At 37.5% G+C, this 21,392-nt stretch overlaps 2 protein-coding genes across 2 annotated transcripts in view; one reads left to right on the top strand and one right to left on the bottom strand.

Annotated features, from left to right (window-relative positions):
* Positions 1 to 293: 293 nt before the first annotated feature.
* taldo1 (transaldolase 1) lies at positions 294 to 13,208 on the bottom strand. The gene is made up of 8 exons (XM_042418681.1): positions 13,009 to 13,208; positions 8,612 to 8,735; positions 8,013 to 8,120; positions 7,419 to 7,550; positions 4,793 to 4,968; positions 1,703 to 1,900; positions 980 to 1,125; positions 294 to 854 (listed from the first exon to the last, which is right to left on the bottom strand). Exons 1-8 carry the CDS (start codon positions 13,106 to 13,108, stop codon positions 822 to 824), a joined length of 1,017 nt encoding a protein of 338 aa, XP_042274615.1. The 5' UTR covers positions 13,109 to 13,208; the 3' UTR covers positions 294 to 821.
* Positions 13,209 to 21,007: 7,799 nt separating this feature from the next.
* Positions 21,008 to 21,392, top strand: part of tspan4a (tetraspanin 4a) — a 144,009-nt gene continuing 143,624 nt past the window's right edge. Inside the window, exon 1 of the mRNA XM_042391389.1 lies at positions 21,008 to 21,109. The gene's annotated coding sequence lies outside the window, so the exon portion shown is untranslated. The remainder of the gene's footprint in view (positions 21,110 to 21,392) is intronic.

The following is a 21,392-nucleotide window of genomic DNA, read 5'->3' on the forward strand; positions in this document are numbered from 1 at the left end:
AGAGCTTACAGTAGCCTTGTGGTCCTACATACGTCTTATGAGCGAAGGTGGAGTTAAGCTGAATTTAGACTGAAGGAATGAAGTAAAACTGGCCGGACCAGAGACTGTAAAAGAGGCATGACAATAGTTGCACGTCAAGAGGAGGACTTGTGATACGGATAAGTGTAATTTCAAGTTCAACTGATGGAGCTCCCACTTAAAAAGCCTTGCAAGGCTTTAGTGTTGATGCAGTTAGTTAGTCCGACACCTGTTTTTACCCAAGACAGAAAGTTAAAAAACAACCAAAACAGAACTGTGAAGACTGACATGTTTATTTATAGAAAGAACAAAATGTAATATTCTCAGGAATGGTGGTACAATTGTCTTTTATTAAAGTTTTGCCCTTAACCCTGTTCTTGATAACAAAAATTGTGGTCCTTTCCTGCCAAAAAGTGCTCATGGTCCTTTCTAGTAGTCACCTGATCGCTACTCAACAAGACTAAATCAAGTCTCATTAAGAAATTTCTTCTGTAAAGTTGTTTTTTTTTTTTTTTTCCTTTCTGGTCACATTTCTAGTAAATATTAGCATATTTTAACTCCACACTCATATTAGTATCGTTCACCGTTAATGTTTGGTCAGAAATAGAGTCAGAGTCAGTCCCAGCCTAAAGGAGGAAAGGTGTCCGTTGGGGAGGGAGGTCCCTGGCGTTTGGTCACAGAAGGAAAGAGAAGGTCTTCTGGTGCTTTCAGCCTCCTCTCAGGTTGTACAGGACAAAAAAAAAGGCAGCTTCCTAACTCCTTATATTTCCTGTCAGTGTGGCGGGAGACGCCCAATCTGTCCATTACTGGCCGTTTTTCACATTAAGGATTTTCTCCTGTAATTAAAAAAGACAACAGCTTCAGAATTACAAAACTTGGCAAATAACTTACATTGTCAAATGCAAAGAAATAGATTCCATATACATGCAAAAATAACAACAAAAGAAATTGGAAATCTTACTTTGATCATGGTCTCCAGCTTGATGGCGTCAGCAGAGAACTTGCGGATGCCGTCAGACAGTTTCTCAACGCCCATGCGGTCCTCGTTGTGCTGCCAGCGGAAGGCCTTCTCATCCAGGTGGATCTTGTCCAGATCGCAGATCTTGGCTGCCAAAAAAAAAAAAAAAACCCAAAACGTCAAGACTCTTCATTTTCAGGTTTTTCAGATTTTCAATTTTGCTTTTTCAAAAGAGCAGTTTGGTTTTAACAAATCTAAACACAGATTTTTCCCCCCATGCATCTAAAAGTATGTTGTCTTATGATGTTCAGAAAATGCTTTCAATAACAGAGAATGAAGAGAAAAAGGGAGCAAAACTCTGTGGCTCTTGAGATGACAACTCCTTAAAAAAACAAAAACACTATTATCTTTGTTGATGCAAGAAGGAGGCTGGATGAGAGATAATAGCAGGTGTCACTGTACCATTGTTTGCATTAATACAAGCTACAGAACAGCTGGTACATAGAGGCAGTGATATATATATTTTTTTTAATTAATAAAAACGTATTAATTATGATCCAACTAGGTGTCAAAACCTTAGAGGCTGCAATTATTTGGGGTTTGGCCTGTTTAATGATGTAATCTAACCTCTTCCCCTTTTATGCTTCTGGGTCACTGAATGTCCAGTCACAATGAAAATAAAAACAGGCAAAGTAAAGATAGCAGTATTTTGCAGGAAGACAGTACCTTTCTCCACAGTGAGCATCTCTGTGACAGTGGTGTGATCCTGGCTGAGCTCTCCCAGCAGCCCGGGAGAGATGGTGAGCAGGTCGCAGCCTGCCAGGGCTTTCACTTGCCCCGTGTTTCTGAAGGAGGCGCCCATCACCACGGTGCTATAGCCAAACTTCTTGTAGTAGTTGTAAATCTTAGTCACGCTCAGCACACCTAGAGACGGAGGTGAGGGAAATGAGGATGCGTTAAATGCCAAACGTGACAGATGTACCAAATCACCATGATGCAACTACTTTAAGATGCAGCCAGACCTGATTAGCAGTGCCATTAAAGTTAAACCAAACATATCAAAGTTTGCCAAACACATATCATTTTCATTCTGTGGCACCTCCTTTTGCTTTTATTAAAGTGACTTTTGGTGGTGCTGGTGGAACATTTAGGTGAGTTGGTTGCAGAGTCCTGAGAAAAAGGCGCCACATTATGGATGAAGAGACACGCCTTTTGTGTGTGCAGTCAAGTGCACCCAGTACGCTGCACTTTGACAATATTAACTTGTGTGAATAACTCGTGTCACGATAAACACCATAGTTTGACTTCTGAGTTAAATTCTGAGTGTTGTTATGAAATCTTTTCATATTGTTTGGCAGCTGAATGTTTTGAGTGCTTATTGTTTTTGCCAACTCATACTTAAATGTGCTATTCTCACTTTAAAGTGACATAATATTATTTTGAATGGTTTCCTTCTGATAACAGTTTAAGGATGGATCATTTTTCTCAAAATCTTTGATAAAAAAGGAAGAACGGATTGTTAATATCACATGATAATCTGCGGAGGTCCTGCCATAACTTTGTAGTGTTTGGACATTAATATTCATGTGTGTCCTAAAACAACAGCCTACAGATGCACTACCGCCAACAACTGGATGGGCAATTTACTGTGGTGGACTGTGGGATACACTTGGCTGTGAATGAAGCTTTGAAGAGCTATCAGGAGCTATCATCTGCTATCAAGTGTGGGTGAAGTGTAGTGTATGTTGGCATATTTCAGATATGGGACACATGTCAGTGTTTCCCCACAGAATCAGATTGTATTTGTGGTGGTAGCTGATAAGGGGCAGGGGGGGGATTAATGGAACTTTTGAACGAATGGGATATTCTTGTTATGATTTTAGCATCTAATTATTAAAAATGCTGCAGCAAAAGAAACTAATTTTAAAAAACAACCTTCGTGGTCATTGGAGTACAGATTTCTGAGTTTATGAGGTGCATCTAAATGCATCACGTCCCTTGTCTTTACAGTCTATGGTCGGTGTTTTACAAAGCAATGTAAACGCACAATCTACATTTAAGTGTTTAAATTTTTAGATGGAGATAGTGCGACCGCGCCTCTCAAGTGTAGATGGCGCGTGACATGACTGTAGGATAAAAGCACAGATGAGGCGGTTTGTGTACAGTGGGGGAAGAACGAGTCGGTGCAGGTGCATCCGCGTCTGTTTGGGAGTATATCAGAGAGAGAGAGAGAGAGAGCGTAGTGTGCAGCTCCAAAAATAGAAAACCAATTTGTGGCGGGCAAAGTTTTATTGTGGCCACAAATAAATGAATGTATGGGAAACCCTGCTTGTCTACTACCTGGTGCTGTGTGAACGTGCACTTTAGTATTTAATACTACAAGTGTGATTACAGACCCGAAATCTGATGACAAATGTTGGGTTTTTTGCTCACAGTCGACCAAATCTGACCAAACTACAACCTAAAAGGGTCCTAATGAAGCAGATTAGCTTTTGAGGTTTTTTTTTGTAATAGGATGCTTTTTAAAACTTTGATTCAGCTTATTTAGTAATGAATATTGATGTTACAGAGAAATACTTGAGGGTTTTCTGGGGCTTTGAAGCTCATTCTACATACTGATCAAAGCTGCAATTTGCCAATCCATCACAATTATCCAGACATTTTCTTTAATTCGGCTACATAAAAAAAATAAAAAAAATAAAAATAAAATAAAATAAATATTCTCTTTCTAGTATCTTCAGAATATCCATTTTAAATAGTCAGAATACCTTTCCAAGTTTTTTTCCTTGTCCGCTCCAGTTTGCCAATTTTTCTGACTCACTGTGTGTCACGGCGGGAGAAAAGGTGCAGCCCGCCTACCTGTGTTCTGTGCCATTTATATCATACATGACATTTATGAAGTTCAACCCTTTCAACTCATGTTAAATTCCAGGTATGTGCTCCATCTGCATAGTCTTTATTTGCATAACATACAATTTCACAGGACAGTGACACACCTCAGACCCAAGGGTTGACTCTAGCACAACAACACCTCTGCTGTTGTAAATACCTCACTAATTTGTTATGAATCAGTTTTCTACACAGATTCACATTTATGAGGTCAGTCATGAAGTCTACAGGAGTTTCGGAGGGGGGGTTTCCATGAAAAATCTTCACTCTTATTACTTGACTGTATCGGGACTATTTGTTCCCATCGTTCGCCTTGTGGTTTATACGCAGTGGGATGCACCAAAACAACTGTGTGCGTCATCTTTTCCACGAGACATTTAATTATGACATTTAGGTTATACGCAAGTGTGGTTGTTGTCAACTCGAGTAACGTTATCTTCACTTCACCTGCCTCTCCTCCTCTGCTCTGTGTGTGTGTGTGTGTGTGTGTGTGTGTGTGTGTGGGGAGGGGCTGAGAGCAGAGGAGAAGAGAGAAACTAGCACGACTGTAAATGCCAGCAAAACATAGTAGAGATTCTCACAGAGTTGAAATGAGACGAATGAATTAGGCAAATAACATAAGGGAATATTGTTCCTGTGAGGGGGTGGGGTGGGGGGGGGGGGGTTTCTTTACAGGGAGCATTTTGACTCTATCAAAACTAACTAGCCAATTATCTATACACTCTGGTCTTGGATAAAATCAATAATGTCTGAGCTACACACTGATCTATATCCAGGGGAGGATTACTGCTGTAAACAACATACTATGTATGAGAAGAGTTATACAATCAGAATCCAAGTCTGTAGCTGTAAGGCAAAAATTTCAAGTTGTTCTCATCAGCACCTTGGTGTCTTATTTCGCATGGTTTCATAACAGTGATACACTACCTGGGTCTTCATGGGGCTCGTAACTTTTGCGATCCGTGTTCTCCTTGTACCAGTCGAGGATACGTCCGACGAAGGGTGAGATCAGTGTTACCTTCGCTTCTGCGCAGGCTACAGCCTGAGCAAAAGAGAACAGCAGGGTCATGTTGCAGTGAACACCGTGCTTCTCCTCAAGCTCCCTGTGCAAGAAAACAAAAATATATTATTAAAAAAAAAAAACACATCACATCTTTCTCTGCTACCCCTTTTCAACTGGAGATCCTCCTCAAAGATGAGATGACGAGACACAGAATGTTAGAATATGAGACATTAGTTTTCTCAAGGCGTACCCCGACCCTATTGGTTGAGAGGAAGTTCATTTTGTTGAAAATATGTAGAACCACTTGAAGCAGTTAACAGAGATACAGGTTGCAATATACGTGAGTTGGATAGGTTTTGGTATAAGGACCAAAACTTCGTTATCATTTTGAATCATATTATAAAAAGGAACATTTTTAAAATAATACCTCAACCTAATTTTAAAGCCGGATTGGTCAAAAACAGGTCATGTTTTGACAAGTTATTATACGTTTCCCTCAAAAAAAAAAACATGTTTGGATGGAGCGCCCTTCATTTGTCCCTGGCAGGAAGAATCAACTGCATAAAAATAAATATTTTACCAAGATTTCTATATTTGTTTCAATGTTTACTCATCTTCCTTTTTATGTGGAGGCAAACATCACAGAATACACAAGGATATTCTTCAACAACACAGGGCGGAGGTGGGATTCAGACTTTCAAACATCAGGAACTACTATTGAGCTGCAAACATCCATAAGACTGTCTACTGGTTCCACTCTCCTGATGTAGATTGGTGTCAGTCAAACAAATTCCTGCCCATCACCATCACTCCCAGTATTAGTCACAGCTAAGCTATCCCTTTCTCCCTCACAATACACCACCTGCACTATTGTATCTTCTACATTAAAAGATACGGTCTAAATTTAGACAAAAATCCCATCAAACAGAACTGAACAAAAGTTCAGCATCATATATTTTGATGGAACCGTGACTGTGAGTTTTGTGTCCTTTCTTATGAGTTTAAGCTATCCCCGTCAAACCTATTTCATTATTTTCAGATCTGGGAATGTGTTTGAAAACTGAGCCCAACATTTCCAAACCTGCCGCTAAAGACAGGGTTGGATACCATTTTGCAGTTTCCCCACATCCAAAAGGGATCTAATCTGTTATCTGCTTGACATCATTATGTCACTTTTCAGACTGGGCAGATGAGTTCAAGATACCCGAGGAGTCCTGGGAAAGTGCTCTAGATAGAGTGAATGGTATGTCTACATGCACACACCTGAGCTTAATATATTCAAAGTCCTACACCGTATCCACTTCTGCAAAGCCAGACTATCTACAACAGACTCAAGTGTTAATGAAAAACGTGACCGACATCACACTGCAAAGGCAGATTTAGCTCACATGTTCTGGCGCTGCTGCTTTAAATTAGCAGGTTTTTGGGCTACAGTTTTGAAACCCTGTCCGAGGCGTTTGATATTGACTTGTAACCTAAAGTGGAGATAGCCATCTCTGGGCTACCAGGTAATGACATATCTCTGACAAACAGCCAAAAAGACGCCAGGGGAAGGAACCTGTTGGAATGGAAATCTTTAACCACCTCAAGCATCTGTCAGGCTTTAGTGACTTGATGCTTTTCCTCAGGTTGAAAAAGATCAAATACTCTATTAGGGGATCAACCAAAAAAAAAAATCATTTAATTTGGGAACCTGTGATATCCTACTTTAAAAAGGTCAAAACCTTCCCCCTAAATGGGGGGACGTATGTTTATATGTAACATATGTCCACATTGTGATGCACATAGTTACTTTAACTTGAATGAATCTTTATACATGCAGCTTGGGTTATGGGTGGGAAACCTGATGTAGGGGAGGGAAGATTAAAAATAAGCGAGAGATGAAACATCTGTAACTGGAGAGGGAGGGAGAGAGAGACAAAAGAAAAAGAAATAGAAAGAGAGAGAGAGCTACTCTTATTTTAGTGACAAGCCACTCCTTTGAGTTTCCGCGTACTTAACTTATCTATTTTGGAAAGTGACTAAGTCATATTTCAGGGTTTTCTCTTTATTTTTCAGTACAAATAATTAATAAAAGCTCCACTGTGAGGACGGAGAATCTTGTGCAGAGGTGCATTTAACAAAATATCAATTGATTAATTGTTACTGAGGTAAATATTAGAATCAATTGTGATATTGAGTTCAGGTGATATTGCCCAGCTGTCCTTACACTGATACATGCTGTTGGCTTCTGCTGACTTGCACATTTTAAGAATAAAACTGAAATCAATGTGGCTGCAGAGGATATTCTTATACAGAAAGGAAATTGTGGGAAAGTATATCGACTGGTTCAAGTCAACACACATAGTTCAGCACGTAAAAAACACCCTAAAAATAGTGAACTGTCATTTTACACTTTGGTGGATTAAAAACAACAAGATACGACGTGTTAATTAGTGACCGTTTGAAAAGACTATGAAACCCTGTCGACATCATAATGTTCTAACAACAATGCAGACAATAACAGGTATAATAAATGACAGGCCAGCATAGCTAACATTACATACTCACTTGCCAGCCTGGATTCCCTCCCATGTAGATGACAGCTTGATGAGCACACGCTCCTTGCTGATGCCCGCTTCTTCGTAGAGAGCGATGAGCCTCAGGGCCTTGGCCACCATTTCATCTTTATCGAAAGATAATCTGTTGGGCGAAGAGATCAGTGGAAACAACACAGTGATTAATACCCATTTTACTTTACCATGTCTGTTGCTACAACAAAGTTTCATCAAGGAAAAACATTTATTTTAATGCTTTTAACGATTAATTATTGATTTTTTTATGTGGCAGATAATTGAGAAGTAAAATTTAAATTAAAAAAAAAGATGACATGACTGGAGATTCAGATACATTATGCGACTGTATCGTATGTATAATAATTAACTCTACAATAGAAGAGACAACATGAATCACATGCAGTCAGATTTTCCACTCGACATCGACACGGCCTCTAAACACGGCTCACTTTTTCAAATTTAGCTTCATGACCAACACGCTTTGGGAATCTCTTGTCCTACTGTGTACTTTTCCAAGATAGTGAACATTGTGTTATCAGTTTCCTGTCATAAACGCTATCTTGTGATATACAGTACTGTTTGCATCTACCTGGCGTCCACCTCAGTAGAAACTCTGCCTGGGACCTTCTTGAGGATCTCAAGGCCAAAGCTCACAAACAGCTTGTCCATGGTGTTGGCTACCTGCTGCTCTTCAGATCTGACGAGAGAGGAAGAAAAAAAATGTTGAAGCTGGTGAACTTAGTATCAAAAAGTTATATTCACATAGGAAATTTACAAGAAATTGACATTTACATATGTTTACAGCTGCAATTGTCAACTTCTAAACACTAATTAATGCAAATTTGATGCCACGTTGAGTTTAAATCACTCATCTCCAACCACAGTAAATGCCTTTTTTTGTGATTCACAACCCTTATCAAACAGATGGATAAAACAATTACATTCATTAAAAACATCCCAGGTTTCATCTTGTAACTGTAAGAGTGAACTGTCTATAAATTAGGGAACTTTGTCAACTATTTGCACAGAGGAACTGTGTGCAACATCTGAACAATGTTGCAAACAATGTTCCTGCTCTTCAGCAAGTGACTTTTACTTGAATGCTGTTTGAGTTCAAAGTTTGCCCTCTAGTGTAGACTAAAGAATAGTTTCATATATTTGGGGTGTAATTTGTGGAAAACCTCTTACCCGCCTTTGGCAATGCCGTATTTAAGGGCCTGATCCAACAGGTGCTGGTAGGCTGGCATCTTAGCAGCAGCCAGGATAAGAGACGGGTTAGTGGTGGCATCTTGAGGCTTGTACTCGTCGATGGCTGCAGGAAAATGGAACAGAGTAGTTAGAGGTCTCACACATACATACATACATACATACTAAACCTGGTTTAGGAAGTACAGATATCATTCTCACTTATCAGATATCTCATACATGGCAAATGCACTGACATCCACAAACCCAGGGTAGACTGGAAGTAGATGCTACCACTAAATACTTGACTGAATCCTTTCTCTCTGCTTGTGTGTCAAAATTATTATAAAATTTACACCATCACAATTCAGGAAAATAATAAAAGATGCTTTAGCTACTTTATTATTTTGAATATGTCCCATTTTTAACCAGGGTTAATATGAAAGTATTAATATCAAAATATGTTCCATCACTCTTTGCATTTTCTACAAAATTAAAATTATGTCCTCTCACAAAAATGTAGTTCAATCACTTTTCTATAATCCATTTAAATTGCAAACACTGAAGACTACGGATCAAGGACAGAGATGGTATTCAAAAATTTTAAAAAGGCAACATAATTACAGTCAGCTTTTTATTATTTGATTTCAAACCATGTCACTGACTATGAGTCTATTACAAACCTGAGGTGTCAATAACTGGTAAAATGTAACACCAGTTGAACCTCAGAGACCAGTTTAAATCCAGTTCTCACACTAATGACTGTAATCAAGACTTTCCTTAATCCCATAAATATAAAAGAGGTGGAGTGTTTCTGCATGTAGGTAAAAAAAAAAAAAAAACATTAGTCAGAAGGGTCAAGGAGAGGACACCATCATGTAAAATCTACTAAATACTGCTGCTGTCAGGTGGAAAATGGCGCCATCTACAGTGCAAATGTATTGTCTTACCATCCTCTAAAAAACAAACTATTAAGAGTCAGACTAGGCAAATAGATATCAGCGCTTCTTCTGGACACACATAAAGGATACACAGTTTTAACACAATCCTAAAAAAAAGAGGACAAATGCTTAAGTAGGGTAAAGATGAATTATTTAACAGTGTCTTGTGTATTACTAAAGGGTGATTATACGCGGCTGGGAATTCTTCTCCCATACTTAGCAAAAAGGTCTAAACTGCTGATGCAGCAACCTGCTGTAAGCTCCTTTTAAATCAGAGGAAAAACAAACAAAAAAAAAAAAAGGACAAAGAATAACCACAGAGAGAAACTCTCTCCTGAATAAGGAACTAATGAAATTATCAGTAAAGATAAATCTTAGCTCATAATATTACATCTAAGATATACTAGAGAAAAGGTTTTAATAGTTTGAGATGAGTAAAAAGTTGAATAGTCTTTATAGTCTGTAGTGAAAACTCACACAACCTGTATGAGAGTATTCCATAACCTACACAGCTTTAATGTTCACGAGGCTGGACTCCAATTTTTTTTTTAATTTAATATGCATGAGCGACGGGGCCTTTTCATGGGTTTGTGTCAGCATTTGATTGTAGCAGTGGATTCTAGTCAGTGCTGCCAGCTCTTCAGCCTCAGAGAGAACAAAGCCCCCCTCTGTTCTCTACCTAGTTATCTCTCACAACATCCTAAAAAAAAAAAAAAAAAAAAAAAAAGAGATCCTTTTGCAGGTCAGTGGGTTTGGATTGGACACTCGTGATCAACAGCTCAAAGAGATACTACACAGTTAAAATGGCGGATTGATTATACTAGTATTTCCAGAAAGTGAGGTCTGGTTTGTTATCCACTTTCTATCAACAGTAAATAACCTAAAAAATTCCTCTAACAATACATGTCCTCCCCTGGGTGCATAGATACTTAGAAATTATGAGGAAAATTTTACAACACAAATAAAAGTATTAAAGAATATACCATACAACACTAGTGCAGACCTTTCTGTGCAAACTGGCGCCTGATAAGTTTTAAGATTTGCGGTTGGGAACGCTGATTTCTCCTTCAGTAATTTACAACTTCACCATGACTGTGCAACTATATTTGCATGCATATTATAACACAATTCCTGTGAATGAGCATATTTTGGTACACATGCAGTTGGAGCTTCAAGTTAATTTCCAGAGTGATGTGTTAAAGAATGTGGGGAAACATCTAATTAACCATAACTTTTTATAAAAGATCATTCTGTGAGAATTGTGGTATATGAAGATGTTAAATCAAACTTTTTATTCCTAATAACCTTAAATGACTAAGCAAAAATGCATAATTTACTCAATATGTCAGATTACATCATTAATCTACACATTAGTCATAAAAAGACACAAACAACCTTAAATGTATGTCTCCTTTAAACTATTAATAACTGTGTGGGCTAATCAGTTACCAAGTAGCCTTGTGCAAAATTTCACAAGTGCCCCCTAAACCTCATTAACTTTCAAAATATTTCTGAGAATCGCTCTTTCCCCACTTACATAAGTGAAGCAAGACTGTGGCGTTGCACCACGTTTAACCGAGCTCTTGCATTTTTTTTTTTTTTTGTGAAACAGAAGTGCTGCTTCTAAACAGGTTTTAACTTGCAAGCAGTGAAAACCCCCCAAAAAATCTTACAGCTTTCATGTAAAACCAGAGGAGGTAAATATAGAGGAACCACTCTTCTTATCACCATCACAAACATCTTTTTTTAGTGACAGTGCTGATGAAGGTTTTCACTAAGGTTGACAGATGTTTTAAATCGGCTGCTGTGCTGAATTTTCATTGTCGATTCTTCTGTATCTATATTCATCTTATCTATAAACTGTCGTGAATAGTGAAAAACGCCTCAGAGTTTGAGGTGACATCTTCATATTATTGTGTGCGTTAGTCTATAAATGTTTTACTGTTAATATTTGTCTGTCTTGGTCACCTGTGAAGCATTTTTTAACAGCACCAACCTGTATGAAAGGTGAGCTACAAATAAAGTCCAAAACCCAAAATATATTCAATTTAAAATTATATTAAAACTAAAAAGCTGAAGATCTTCACATTCAACAAGTTAGAAACAGAATGTTTGGTATTTTTGTGTTATGAATAACTAAAACAATTAACTGATTTGAATTGAATTTTTCAATAGATTTGACTAATTGATTAATAAAGAGCTGCAACAATAAGTCAATCAGTTTTGTGGCCATCAACAGAAAATTATTTGGCAACTATTTTGATATTCAATTCATCCTTAAAGTCATTTATCAATCAAAAACTCCAATCATTCTCTGATTTTAGCTTCTCTAATGTGCCGCCTGCTGGTTTTAGATGACTGTAAATTGAATATATTATGGACTGTTTGATTGGACAAAACAAGTCATTTGAAGACAACACCTTGGACTCACAAGGTCACTATTTTCTAAAATTTACTGTTAATTGATTAACTGTGAAAACAATACAGAATAATAATAATAATAATAATAATAATAATAATGATGATAACAATAATAATGGTTAGCTGCAGCTCTAGATTGACTAATTCCTTCAGCATCCTTGGGTTGCACAAAATGAGACCGTTGTTCATGATGTTGCGTCCTTCCTTGTATGCATTCCTATCATTTCTCAAAATGAATGTAGAACAAGAGTACATTTTAACCAAGCCTCAGGTAAAATACACACAAACACACTAAAAAAAAGTCTACACAAACACCCCTGCAAGGCTTAATGAGTGTCAGATAATCAGCTTCTAGGAGTCACGCCTGGCTGCAGGAGTCACAAACCAGTTCTGTCATGTCATCCTGAGTCTGCAAACCTGCATGAGGAACAGTCTGGTTTGCATCACAATGTAATTGAATTACTGCACACTGTTCCTCATTCAGGTCTATTGAGAAACGAGATCTTTTCATCTGTGGCATGAACAGGTCAAACAAGGAAGGAAAACCACATTTTACTCTTTCTTGTGTGATGACTTACAGTGCAGAACAGTATCATTTTTGTTTTTTTCCTCCACCCACACATTAGTTAGAAATGATAGTTGTAGCTTGTATAAATCTGTCATTTTTGAGGTTGGTATAAGGCTTATATACACACACAAAATACTTGTATTCACAACAGATTAAGCAGAAACGGTTAGTTAGCCACCACGGCTAACGCAAAGTAGCAACTGTTACTATGTTAGGTGCCTTTAATAGCAACTAATTGGATTATGAGCTTGTCAACATCAGTAACAAGTAAGAAAACACGCAAAACATCACAGAGGATGGTTAGCTAGGTTGTGTAACATCACCGGCCAGCCTGAACGGAGTGAGATCGATGCTAACAGTCGTTATATATTGACACAGCGGTCATTCACATTAAAGCTGGATACTGCCTGGTCAGTTCCTTAGCATGCTAACCAGCTAACATTAGCGTGTGATGAAAACGGCCGTTTTACCGTTAAAATCTCCCGTGTCTGCCACCACCACGGTGTGCTTCTTCAGCTGGTTCAGCGCTGACTCCATTTTTCGCCGTTTGTCTGGTGACACACTGGACATTGTGAGCAGAGACGGAGACCCTTTTATACACAGAAAACACGTGAGACCAGGCGGAATGTCAGAGAGGCGGATACGCGCAGCCCAACGGGAGAGGAAGGAGTTTACATGGTAACCCTATATTTGCGAAACTCTCGCGAGCCGCCTCGAAATATTCTTGTCTCGCTGATGTATCAACGCTAAGGTTAAGGTCTGGTTAGGTTTAGGCTCAAAAACTACTTGGTTAGGGTTAGGGAAATATCATGGTCTGGGTTAAAATAATCACTTTGAAACGTGGTATGGGTTAAAGATACAATTTACTTCCAAATCTCGCGAGAGTATTGCAATCTAGGGTTACCGTGTAGACACGACCAGGAAGGAGACACCGGGCGGGAGCGCGCTCTGGAGAAATAAAACTTTAAGGAAGCTCGAGCAGAAAAGGGAAAGTAATTAATGAAAAAGTAGATAAACAGTCTCGATTAAGAGACAATAATTATCACACAGTCATAGCTTCTTGTGACATATTTATATTATATGACTCATGAATATGTACAGTACTGTGCAAAAGTTATAGATAGATAGATAGATAGATAGATAGATAGATAGATAGATAGATAGATAGATAGATAGATAGATACCAAGGGGAAATTAAAATGTTACAGCAGAAAACAATGAGGTAAAAAACGATGAGGTGATGATGAGGTTTATAATGAGGTTTTGGGCATTAAAAGTAAAACGAGGAAGCTAAAAAAAAAATAATACCATGAATAATTTTTATTATATTTAAAAATTAACTTCATACAAAGTGCAGTAAACAGAAGAAACCCATATTAAATCAATGTTTGGTGTGAGCACGATTTGCCTTTAAAACAGCACCAGTCTTTCTTGATACACTCCCACACGGTTTTTCAGGTACTTGGCAGGTCGGTTGTTCCTGCATCTTGGAGAACTTGTCACAGTTATTCTGTGGATTTAGGCGTCTCAGCTGCTTCTGTCTCCTCATGTGATCCCAGACAGACTTGATTATGTTGAGATCACGGCTCTGTGGGAGTCATACCATCTGTTACAGGACTCCTTGTTCTATTTTACATGAAGGTAGTTATTTATGACTCTGGCTGTATGTTTGGGGTAATTGTGATGCAGCAAAATAAATCTGGGACCAATCAGATGCCTCCCTGATAATATTGCATTAAGGATAAGAATCTAAACATCTAATGTGCCTAAACATTTGCACAGTACTGTACATGTAATAATATAGCTAAGAACTTAGCTACATTGATATACTAACTGGAAATAGGTAGATACAACAGATACAGCAACAGCTTCTTCCCAGCAGCAATGAGATTGGTTGCTAAGGACACTGAGGCTGGTGAGAGGCACGCTCACCTCCCATCACTCTCAGTCTTTGGTGTCCTAGCACACACACACACACACACACACACACACACACACGCACACACACGCACACACGCTCCCTCCCTGGACTGTAAATGGACTGTGAATTACCTACATCTGACACACAAACACCTTGCTTATTTTATTTATCCAAACCCTTTATTTATATCCTATTATAACATGCTGCTGCACTGTGGTGAAATATCTAAACCGGTGCAATATCTGTTTTTTCCTTATGTGCAATACCTACAATACCTTCCTCTAACTGCTGCTCCACTATTTCATTAGACGCTCTGTGAAAAATTGTTGGGTTGCTGTAAATAACTGTTGTAAATAATGTAATATCTCTCAGACCATGCTACTCTATTTTCATTTTCATTTTAACTTACGTTTTTTAAATTCATCATTTTTTAATTTGACAAATGCATTTTTAATGGAAAATGGCAATAAAGTCAAATTGAATTTTGAATTGAATCAGTGAAATCCCCTCCCAGTCAAAAACATGTTTTCCCTCTTGTCCCTTCAGTTGGATGTCTGAGCTTCACTGTGCAGAATGATGAATGTTCAGAGTTTGTTTTCACGTTAATCTGCTGAAAGTTTCTGTGTCCGCTTAAATGAGTTTAAAGCTCGTACCTACCAGCATGATTTGTGACATCATAACCAGTTTGTGGTCCAGCATGCAGCTTACACAAGTGTGATGTGGCAACTTGAAGCCTCCGGTGCACAAACACTGAGAATGAACTTCCAAGTGAAGAAGGAGAAATCTTGTGTCCAGCAGTTAACCTTTTGAAAATAAAATATTTACATAGAGTCTGCATTTTTATGAGGATTTTAATGAGGTTATTTCTATATCTTTAAATATGATCGGCATTTGCTTCATTTTTGATTTTATTATTATTTATTGTTACACGTTGGCCTACAGATCCCGTTGAAACTTTAAAACGTTAAGCAAACTTTCGATATTCAAAGTTGTGTTTCACAGCAGTTTTCAGATCTCATCAGTGTGTGACATCAGCGTGTGACATCATCAGTCAGTCAGTTTTTTAGACGAGAAAAAAAAAGTAAACACATCTCACTCTTACAGTTTTAACTCTCCAAGCACATACCATACCTTAAAATGTTGCCACAAGCCTCCTCTCTCTCAAAATGTAAAAATATTTCCTATGAGTTATAGTTTTTGAGATCTAAACCTTATTGATAGAGAGAGCGCTGTCAAGATCTCATTGACTGCAATAGAATCAGCAGGCTGTGTGTCTCCTCACTCTCCCATCTCTTAAACTTACAGATTCTCTCTTTCTTCAAACACCTTGTGCACATATATCCTCATACTCAGTTAGTCCTGCCGCCTCTAATAATGCTCAAATCTCTGAGATAGAAGCTTTGTTTTAGGCAAATCATTTTTTCCTCAACAAAATGTGAATTTGTGCTCTGTGGTTCATCCCTGTGAATCACCAGCTTTCCCTGTTAGATTTCAAGGTTTTGGCCCTGATACCAGCTCAGGGCAGTGTTCCTCATAACTCTGCTCTTATAAAGAAAGTCGCTTAACATGTTTATCATGTACCATCATGCAGTGTGACTTCAGCGCACTTTAATACTATAACAACATCGGAGCTGCAACCCTTATGTTGTTATGCAATTAAAAGTCTAAATATGTAAATTTGATCTTGCTCGCTGTTTGCTGTCACACATTAGCTTGGTGCATAGCAGTGCTGTTGTACAAACATGAGGTTGTAGGTGTGAACCCACCCGCAGACAACGTTAGTCTTGGTAGAATTTCAGTACTTTTCATCTCCCAACAATGCAATCAATTTCAGCTTTCAGCAGTCACACACAATTTCCTCAGAAATTGCATTTTCTGATTTGTTTTCTCCTTTGTTTTCTATATTTTCTCTGTGCTGCACTGTTACCAAATTAGACTATGATTCACAAAGTTGAATCCATGACATCAGTAAGTCATAATTATAATACATATCTCTATAAATATGTCTTATGAATAATTAACATTACTTACTTTTCAGAAAGACTTAATAATGGATATATAAGCTAATACTAACACGTGTGTTTTTTGTCTTAAAAGAAATGATTTGTTAAGCACAATGAGTGTAACTCCAAAATCGGTCTAAAAATGTTTTAGTTGCTCCAGTTTAACAACATTTTTTTCTTTTTCTTTTTAAATTCAGGTCTGAAACTTTACCTGCAGGCATAAGTTACATAACATGTAATTTGCCAACATCATGTGAATATTATTTTCCATGATTCTATTATGTGTCATTGTGAATGCTCAACCGGACGAGTTAAAGATCACCTTCAGGCATGTTTAAACCTTTTATAAAACTTTGCTTATAATAATAATAATTTGTGACTAATACCGTTTTTCCTTTAAAAAGTTCAATTGCCCTGTTAAAAATTCTCACTTCTTCACCCTCAGTGAAAAATATATGAAAATATTTTTCATTTCATAAGTTTAACTGCTGGCTGCAACATCTCCTACTTCTATGAAGTCCAAGTCCATTCTCAGTGTGTGTGCACTGCAGGTTTCAACATCACACTTGTGGAAGTTGTACAATGGACCACGACTGGCTTCTAAAATAGATGTAATGTTACAAATCATGCTCGTATGTGCACATCCTAAACTCACAGTTAAAGTGAGAACTGAGAAATTTTCTCCCTCACGAATGTGAAAACAGCCTCCTAGTGTCAAACTCATCATTCTGCATACATTTTTGAGTGGAGGGGCACTTTAAATTTGACATGTTAACCCTTTAAACTCATTGCAGTCCGTCTGTGCAGCCAAACAAGGTTCAAACCCTCATTAGTTTATTGTAAATTCTAATGGAATTAGATTTAATTAGAGAAATGTGTATTAAAAAACAAAAACAAAAACAAAACAAAACATAAAAATGATCCAGAAGACATCTAGTATATTTTCATTTGATGGATGGTGCAGCCATTAAAAACTGGAGTCTTGGGATTTAATATTACACTCTGTGTAAACATCATATAGTTTCAGTGAAGAGCTGCAATAACTTGTTGATGACGTTGATACTGTCTGCCAGTGGAGACGGTTTTCCAACATTTAAGATATTTAAGCAAAAAGGCTCTATAAGGGTAAAACAGTATGTTGAGAGGATAAAGGGCAGAAGGTAATGAACTCCTGTTAGTTCTGACCTACATATTAGAATATCTCTCTCTGTTGTTGTTGAGGCTTCCTGGCCACAATATATTCATGGTGAGTCTGTTTCATTATTGTTTTGTGAGCACCGATGAAGGAGGCAGCTCTCCGTAACACATTGGAACAATAAAGTTTATTGAAGGAATTAAGTTTCCATCATGATTTTTTTTTCATTTAAATTAGTCTGTGAATAACAGACTATAATAATATAATATATGATAATACAACATATAATTTGTGTAATATTTAATTAAACATAGAGTGCAGAGTCTGTTCAGCATGTAAACCACATGCCAACGCTTAATGTGATTTTGATTGCTTGATTATCGCAATAACCTTACCAAGGCAGCTGTTCTCAATACATCCTCTTGCCCTGCAGAAACAGTCACCTGAACACTCGTCTTATTTGCAATAATATGGGAACAATTTCACTTAAGAAACCATTACACTCGGTGTGATTGCCCTGCTTGCCTTTCAGCATATGTGCCTGTATTCTAAAGCAATACTTCAACCCCCAGGCTTTAGCAGCATAGTGGCCATTTACTCCATTACTGAAACTGAAGGGCTGCCTTACTGATATATTGATATTAAACAATATCTCACAGTTGATGACGTGCTGCCAAATGCCAAAGAAGAGTCAGAACTTTGAACATCGCCAATTAGTAGTAAACAGAAAAGATGTATTATTACCTGAATTATTTCAAAGAGATGTAAAAACCTTCCTTCAGCAAACAATTTCCATCCCAAAGGCAAAAATAAACAAAAGCCTACATCCGCGTAATTAGCATATGCTAACTGTGTGATCTCCTCTTTGCTTGACAAAATATTTAGCAGTTCTTGTTTATTTTTCCAGAACGTCATATTTGTTATGTTAAGGTTGCAGACTTATCTTTATTTATGGTTTTGTTGTACCTCGATCACATTTTTTGCTGCACTAATTAGGACTTCTGAAATAAAACCATTCCTTGCTGATTCTTCTTCTCTTCTTTTAACACTGTATAGAGTATATGATATATTATTATTGTGCAACAATATGACAATCTTTCATTGTCAAGTCTAAGCATTGTTATGTACAGATAATCTCAATATTTACACATTAAGACACTTAAATAATACATATACATACATAATACAAGTACATATCTTAGTATCCCTATAGTATTTATTCCAACATCTTCACACTACCATGCACGCTTGCACTACATGTCACACAACTATGTAATCTGACCTGTATATAGATACGTTTGTTGTCCAGCTCTTGCCTGTATATAATAGCTTCATGTCTATGTTTGCTTATATTTGTTTAGCTTTATATCTATATTTAGCTGTATGTCTGTATCTGTATCATCCTGTAAGTGTATTGAGAGCTATTGACTACTGAGAGCTACTGCATCAACATACAGTACTTTGCCAATAAACTTGATTCTGGCTCTGAGTCTCAATATACAGTAAAATTTTTAGGCAATTTGATGTTTAGATTCTTATCCATAATGTAATACCGTCAGGGAGATGTTTGATTGGTCCCAAATTTACTCTTCAGCATAATGACGGCCCCAAACATCCAGCCAGAGTCATAAATAACTATCTTCAGCAAAAAAGAAGAAAAGAACAGCAGCAGATGGTATGGACCCCCACAGAGCCCTGATCTCAACATCATGGAGTCAGTCTGGGATCACATGAAGAGAAAGAAACAACTGAGATGCCAAAATCCACAGAGGAAACCGTGGCAACTTCTCCAAGATGCAGGAACATCGACCTGCCAAGTACCTTGAAAAACTGTGTTCAAGTGTACCGAGGAGAACTGCTGCTGTTTTAAAGGCAAAGTGTGCTCACACCGTATTGATTAACTTTAGGTGTTTACTGTTTACTGAACTTTATATGAGGTTGATAAATAAAAACTATTGATGGCATTAAAACTTTTGCACACAAGCCTTTCAGTTTCAAAAATCTATCAGCTTTATCCAACCGATGTTTATAATGTCAAGCTCAGTATAGACCTGGTTTTGGAATATACAGCAAAAGTTGTTTCATTAAGCAACCAGTAAACAGTCACTTCCAGTTTGGAGCACTGGAAACCCCATGAGCCTCCAGCCATGTCATACAGCTTGGGTGCAAGGAAGCAACCATCCTCAGTCATTTGCTCACTTCCACATTTGCTTTCTTACTACAAGAAACAAGAACATTTGTTTTGTGTGGTGACACATGGTGGAGTGACCTTTTGTGCTGTCTTCTCAAATACACTCACTAGTATGAAAATAAGACTAAGAATCTACAGCCTTGCTAGCTGCTCTGTGAGACTGTACTTTGGCACAGCAGTGCTTTAAGCTAAATGCTAATACTAGCATGGCAACATACAGTAACAACACTAATATGCTAATGTTTAGCTGGTATAATGTTTATCATGTTCACTATCATTTTTTTAGCATGTTAGCATGCTAACAGTACGTACATCTGAGGCTGATGGGAATATCATTAGTTTTGCAGGTATTTGGTCATAAAACAAAATATTGGACAAATTGAAATTTTGATCTGATGGTAGCGCTACATTAAAAGTAAAGGGGTCATCAAAGTTAAAACAATTCATCCTAGATGGGACATGAATGTGTAAATCAAATTTTCATGGCAATCCATACAATAGTTGCTCAGATATTTCAGTTTGGACCAACTGTGCCATAGAGCTGCAATGTACCGGTAATGTGGCTAAAAAGAAAAGAAATTAAGTATAAAGGAAGTATATAATTTGACACCACACACGCAAATATTCCATTCAAATATATTTTTTAAAAACTCCAGTGAAAATATCCACAAAACAGTCTGATTCAAAGATGTTCAAAGAGTATTTCATATGGCAAAAAAAATGTGTCACAATCCACAGGTCACATGACAATTCACACTTGATATCTTATAATTTAACATTAAGTTGAATTTTACTCACAAAATCAGATTCCACAATATATTTTATATGATGGGCTGTGAAAATAAGTTTCCCTAGATACAAAATAAGAATATTACTTGACTTTATAGGCTTTAATGACGTGTCCAAGGATGGCCAAAACTGTTTATATTTATTATTAGTAGCTATTAGTATTCATCAGCCAATGCCTCTAAATCGCCCACTTAATCAGAGCAAATTAGCCTACAAATTACTTTTGGATATTGTCAGGGGGCCAATCTGTCTACACCGGACTATTGCTTTAAAATGCTATAGCTTTACTCACCACTAGATGTCGGCATTTTGCTTTTCGACAGGTCAATGACAGTCACATGTGCATCCATGTTGGGAGGGAGGGAGAGAGAGAGAGAGAGAGAGAGAGAGAGAGAGAGAGAGAGAGAGAGAGAGAGAGAGAGAGAGAGAGAGAGAGAGTCTGTGGAGAGGAACAACTTGGGAAGTTTTGTCATACACAGAGGAAAGAAGAAGGACTGCCGGGAGGGAGTGTAGAGTGTGAGATAAGTGAGAGGTAAGTCATTTTTTCCTCCTATTTAAAATAAGATGTATTATCTTGCTTCAGACTTCTCCTATTTCTCCTATCTTTTCTCTTTAAATATGTGTTCTAGCTCTACCATACACATGCACAGAAGTCAATGACCTTGTTAAAGAGATTTAACTTTGATAAATTGGGAGCTTTCATGGTTCTGTATTTGTCTAATTAGAAGGGATAAACTATATTCTGCTTCCATTTATCTTGTGTGAATTGGTCAATGACTGTTGCACTTGGTTTAAAAAAGGGTGGGATTACATTA

This window comes from Thunnus maccoyii, chromosome 1 (assembly GCF_910596095.1).
Source record: "Thunnus maccoyii chromosome 1, fThuMac1.1, whole genome shotgun sequence".
NCBI classification, from domain to species: Eukaryota; Metazoa; Chordata; class Actinopteri; order Scombriformes; family Scombridae; genus Thunnus; species Thunnus maccoyii.

Coding starts and splice junctions, on each gene's coding strand:
- taldo1 (XM_042418681.1), bottom strand. CDS start 13,108: ATGTCCAGTGTGTCACCAGACAAACGGCGAAAAATGGAGTCAGCGCTG. Junction 4,969..7,418: donor GAGGGAATCCAGGCTGGCAA/GTGAGTATGTAA, acceptor TTTCTTGCACAG/GGAGCTTGAGGAGAAGCACG. Junction 1,901..4,792: donor CGAGCCCCATGAAGACCCAG/GTAGTGTATCAC, acceptor CTCCGTCTCTAG/GTGTGCTGAGCGTGACTAAG.